At 35.2% G+C, this 6,303-nt stretch overlaps 1 protein-coding gene across 4 annotated transcripts in view; it reads left to right on the top strand.

Annotated features, from left to right (window-relative positions):
* Positions 1-6,303, top strand: part of LOC106870412 (otoferlin) — a 360,495-nt gene that overhangs the window by 130,904 nt on the left and 223,288 nt on the right. For all 4 annotated transcript variants that reach the window (XM_014916475.2, XM_014916474.2, XM_014916476.2 and 1 more), the window contains one exon: positions 801-971. In XM_014916475.2, coding sequence (XP_014771961.1) covers positions 801-971 — 171 coding nt within the window. The remainder of the gene's footprint in view (positions 1-800; positions 972-6,303) is intronic.

Here is a 6,303-nt window from a genome sequence, read left to right as displayed (position 1 = left end):
CATACATACATATACCATACATACATATACATACACACATACATGTATTCTTACACATATATGCATTCGTGAGATTTTGTCTATCAAACAAATTTTATATTTGCTTTTTTATTTTTTTTTTTGTTTTTGTTTTTTTGTCTCTTTGATTAAGTTCTTGGTAACTCACCATTCCTCAAAGGGAAACAGTCTAGACAGAGATATGTTCAGAGATATTTCTCAGCAACCCAACCTTTAACATTCTGATAAGCCGAAAGAAACTCTTTTTGGCAGAAATGATTTCCATTCTGGTCTCTTTATTTTTCTGTTCTCACTCCAAATCCATTTCATTTTCATCCTCAGGTCTTTTCTTCTTCTTTCTTCCTTTCTTTCTTCCTTTCTTCTTTTCTTTCTTTATTTATTTATTCATTTACTTATTCAGCCATGGTTGTGTGGTTAAGAAGCTTGCTTCCAAATCAGGTGGTCTTGGGTTCAGTCCCACAGCATGACACCTTGGCTAAATGTCTACTATAGTTCCTGGGGCCAACCAAAGCCTTCTGAGTGGATTTGGCAAATGGAAACTGGAAGAAGCCATTGTGCATACATATATTTATTTATGTATGTATACATGTGTATATATATATATATATATATATATATATATATATAATGTATGTATGTATGACATATATCTGTATGTACACACATATATATATATATATATGTGTACATAATTCGATAATGTATTCCTAGATGCCCCATGTACATTATGTCGTTGTCCATTGTCGAATAGTCATATTTATTCCTGATCCCTTTTCTTTCAGATGCTTTGAAATCGAAGCTACATTCCCGGTGGAATCCCTCCTTTTGGTTCAAGTATATGATTGGGATCTGGTCGGCCTCGATGATCTTATTGGAGAATCAAAAATAGATCTCGAGAATCGCTTCTACAGCCGTCATCGGGCAACCTGTGGCATCAGCAAAAAATACGAATTGTAAGTAAATTATTTTTTTCTTAACAGTAATTATATTTTATCAATGATGATTACATTTTCTTTGTGTCTTTTTACCCAAAAAAGTGTGTCTATGCAATCACATAGTTCCGGATTTCAGTTCCAGCAAACAGCCTCTTTTGTTACAGCCACCAGGCAAAGGAAAACCGCTTTGCTTGCCTGACTGAAGGAGGGTGGGAGGGCGAATAATAATAATAATAATAATAATAATAATAATAATAATAATAGAAAAAACTACAAAGACCTGGAAATAGAGGTAACTCGAATGTAAAATCTAAAAACAGAAACAATTCCTATCATAGTAGGTGCCTTAGGTATAATAAAAAAATATTCAGACAAATACATAACAAAAACACCAGGACTTACAAATATATATAACATACAGAAAATTGCACTACTGGGCACAGCACACATCCTACGCAAAACACTTTCAATACAGTAACCATAAGAGCACCACAGCAAACCACAGCACATACCTAAGGCGCACAGAGCTGCGCTCGGTAGTGAAGTGAAAGCACGTTATAAAAATAAAACTACTGAACAATAATAATAATAATAATAATAATAATAATAATGATAATGTAAAAAAAATTTCTTCATAAATTCTTTGGTTTCAATATAATTTTTTGTTTTATATTTCTTCTTAATTTGCATTATTTATTTTTTTTTCTGCTGTATTCTTCAGTCTTCTTCATCTCTGTGTCACTCATTCATACACAGTTCTTTCTTCTTCATCATATCTTCCTTTTTTTCTCTTCTTCCTCTTTACCATTATGATATTCATCTTTTTGTTTTTTTGTTTTTTTTTGTTACCTTTAGAAACCAAAGCAAGAAGCAATGTGCATTGCATGACTTTTTTAAGTTTTATAGACAACATAAACCATTTGAAAAAATATTCTCTATGAATTGACGTCTGTAAGGAATGTGTTGTTCGTTCGTTATATATGGCTTGAAATGTAATTTGAGTACCTGCATCTTTTCCTCTATATATGGATCTGTGTGTGTGTGTGTGTGTGTGTGTGTGTGTGTGTGTGTGTGTGTGTGTGTGTGTGTGTGTGTGTGTGTGTGTGTGTTTGTGTGTGTGTGTGTTTGTGTGCGTGTGTTTGTGTGTGTTTGTGTGTGTGTTTGTATGTGTGTGTGTGTGTATGTTTGTGTGAGTGTTTGTATATGTGTGTGTGTGTGTGTTTGTGCATGTGTGTGTGCATGTGTGTATGTATGCGTGTTTGTGTATATTTGTGTGTGTGTGTGTTTGTATTAGTGAACTGCAATATTTGCGTATGTGTACATGTTAGTGAACTTCTATACATGTGTGTGTGTTTTTTTCGTGTTTTTTTTATTTGAGTTTGTGTGCATGTGTGTGTTAGTGAACTGCTATATGCATGTGTTTGAGAATTTACATATGGCTGTGTATGTGTGTGTGTGTTTGTGAGTTTACATGTGTGTGTATGTTTGTGAATTTATATGTATATGCATGCCTTTGTTAATGAACTGCTAGGTGTGTGTGTGTGTGTGTGTGTGTGTGTGTGTGTGTGTGAGTGAAATTCTATATGTCTGTGTTTGTGAATTTCTGTGTGAGGAGGGTGATGCTGATGTGTGTGTGTGTGTGTGTGTGTGTGTGTGTGTGTGTGTGTGTGTGTGTGTGTGTGTGTGTGTGTGTGTGTGTGTGCATGTTGGGTAAATTCTATGCATGTGCATTTGTGTGCATGAGTTTCTGTGCATGTGTGTGTGTGTGTATGAGTGTGTGTTAGTAAACCTTTCTATGTGTGTGTTTTTGAATTAAGTGTATGTGTGGGCGTGCATGCATGTGTGTGTTTATCATTCTATTTGTGTTTGTCCATCACCTCACCACCTGATAACCAGTGCTGGTTTATTTACATCCTCATAATTTAAGCCATTTGGCAAGAATTGAACAACAGAATAAGTATCAGACTTTAGAAAGAAGACGAAAACAGTCAAGGGAAATAACCCATTTACCCAGATTTTAACTGCCAAAGGAAATAAACCATTCATTTTCCAAAATTTACCTAATTGCCTAATGAGTTGGGAGTTATGTAACGTTTTATGCAATTTAGCTCATTCTATCTATGCTTATGTCAGAATAACAACTCCTAAAGAAACAATTGTAGCAAATACCAGATAACATATTCACTTGTTTTTATTACACACACACACACACACACACTTATAGCACTTAATGTACACAGCATAAAGGTGTGAGCTACCAATAGTTTCTTACCATGAAGACATACAACTAGGCAGGTTTTTGTAACATGCCTTATGTCTCCAAGGGGTTTCTTTCAGATTCCATTTCCAAAATTCACTCACAAGGACATTGACCAACACAGGGCTATAGCAGAAGACACTCACCCAAGATTTAACACACTGTGGGATTGAACCCAGAGCCATGTGTTTGGGAAACAAATATCTCACCACACAGCCATGCCTGCACCTTTCCCCATATATATTCTACACTATCCATAACTACATGCCAGTACATTGTTACATTATCGAATACCTTCTCAGAAAGCTTGATTCAGTGTACTGTATACCATATCTATGTAGAAATGAGTGACTGTAACTCTAGGTTTAACATAAATCCACTCATTATATTGAAGTGTGTATCTTGGGTCTTATATTTCTTAACTTCTCACCTTTCCTCACTCAGACTTGCTTGTGTTGTTGTTGTTGCTGTTGTTTCGTTTTTATTTTAGTTTTTTTTGCTGTTTTTTTTTTTTTTCTATTTTATTGTAATTTGTTTCCTTTTGAGATTCTTTGATTTTTACAAATTTCTTGAAAGTCGAGATCGTAAACTTAGATGAAGCTTTATTTAATGAAATTGATAAAACATTCGTAAATCTCTAAGATGCTACTTAATATATCATTTCTGTTGACAAATAGCTGTACAATCAATATGTGCTATGTGTGTGTGTGTGTGTGTATATATATATATATATATATATATATATATATATATATATACATTTACAGATACAGGTATAAGCATATAGGTGTGTGTGTCTATGCGGGTGTGTTTGTGTGTGTGTATGTGTGCATGTACGTATATATATATATATATATATATATATATATATATATATATATATATATACATACATAATGCATGTACGCATAATATACATACAAATACACACATTTATATAAATATATAGACACAAATATATATATACATTTATGCATACATACATACATATATATGTATATATAGGTGTACATGTGTGGGTAGTGTGTATTTCAAGTGTGTTTGGGTATATACATGCGCATAATGCTACACATTTTACATAATACTACACAAATATACATTCACACACACACACACACACACACACACACACACACACACACACACTAACACACACACACATTTCCTATTCTACCAATCACAAAGTGTTCTTTTAAACAACCAATCAGAAGCAAAGACAACAAATAAACAAAACCACAAAAACTGAACACATACAAAAAAAAACACGAAAAAATACATAGCTTATCCAAAGCTGTGCACCAATCACAATGAACATTTGAAGAGAAGACAGCTTAACAATGAGGTCACATAACCTCAAACATCGCTAATGCAGGAACTACATATATAAACTTTCACTAACAGCTAGACAAGACATCAGAAGAACTTATATTAAGAGGCATTGAACATTAAAATATATAAATATAGAATACCATGTATAAATAGAGTAGAATTATATTTCTAATAATATACTTGTTAGAGATGAACTAATGCCTGTCTAAACACATACCAACATGTATATATGCATGTATGGCAACGTGTATACATGTGTGTCTGTAACACCTTGTGGCTACAACAGCATGTAAGGCTGACATTGAATGACTCTGTGAGTAAATGAGCGGTTGAATGATGATATCTTGAGGTGTATGGCTCAGTGCTTAGAGCATCGGGCTCACAACCATGTGGTAGTGAGTTCAACTGCTGGTCTTCCATAAACAACCTTGCCTGGACTTGAGCCTTGGAGAGAAACTTTCTTGGTGTAATTTTATGGTCATTCATGACCAAAGAGGGTCTTTATCATATCATCATCGTCGGTGTTTAACGTCTGTTTTCCATTCTGGCATGGGTTGCACAGTTTGATCTGCACAATCTGATCTGGCAAAGTTTCTATAGCTGGATGCCCTTCCTAACGCCAACTACTCCGAGAGTGTAGTGGGTGCTTTTACGTGCCACTGGCATGGGGGCCAGTCACGTAGTACTGGCGACGACCATGCTCAAAAGGTGTTTTTTATGTGCCACCTGCATGGGAGCCATTCCGGTGGCACTGGCAACGACCACACTCCAACGTCATTTTTTACATGCCACCAGCACATGTGCCAGTAAGGCGACACTGGTAACTATCACGCTCGAATGGTTCTTTTTACATGCCACCAGGACGGGAGGCAGTCAGCAGCCTTGACAACGATCATGCTCAAATGGTGCTTTTACATATATATATATATATACTAGAGAGAGGGAGAGAGAGAGATTTTGAAAAATGCTATGATGAAAATATTTTTCATGTCAATTCAAATAACATTGGAAATGATTAAAAACAAACAGAAAAGTAAAAACAGTTTAAGCAAAGAAGAAAATGAATGGAATTAACTGACAACCTAAAACATTACACAAACATACACAAACTTGAATGTGTCCTACCCAAACTCTGACAAACACATATATATATACATACGAAAATACACACCTAGACCTTCTCAATAACTCTTTAGATGACTAAATAAATAAATAAATGAGAGACATTAATTCTAGCAGCATTCACCAAATGCTGCCCTAAACATTGGCAAAGTGTCAGAACAGGCTTAATTGATTAAATGCTAGGACCTTCAGTAGTTGTAGCAAGTTCAATCCTCGTTGACAGCTGATATTTCATTTTATTCAGCTGTTATAGGAGATGCAGTGAAAATGCCACCAGCACATTCTCCTGGGGTAATAACTGGCACCTTAGACCTCTTCACCTAAAGATGGCACTCACTGTTCAGTGTTGAAATAGGTTATGAAAATGTTTTTATTCATATTGTGGAAATTCGTGAAAATAAAACTGGTAGTCGTGGCTGCATGGTAAGAAGTTTACATCTCAAACACAACGTTCTGGGTTCAATCCTACTTGATGGCACTTTCGGTAAAAGTGACTTCTACTATAGTCTGGAGCTGACCAAAGCCTTGTAAGTGGATTTCATAAGTGGAAATTGAAAGAAGCCTATCGTATACACACACGCACATACACACACACACACACACACACACACACACACACACACACACACACACACACACACA

The sequence above is a fragment of the Octopus bimaculoides genome, chromosome 23, assembly GCF_001194135.2.
Source record: "Octopus bimaculoides isolate UCB-OBI-ISO-001 chromosome 23, ASM119413v2, whole genome shotgun sequence".
In the NCBI taxonomy this organism is placed as follows: Eukaryota; Metazoa; Mollusca; class Cephalopoda; order Octopoda; family Octopodidae; genus Octopus; species Octopus bimaculoides.
Note: the sequence above shows the minus strand (reverse complement) of the source record. Positions and strands in the feature narration are given on the sequence as shown.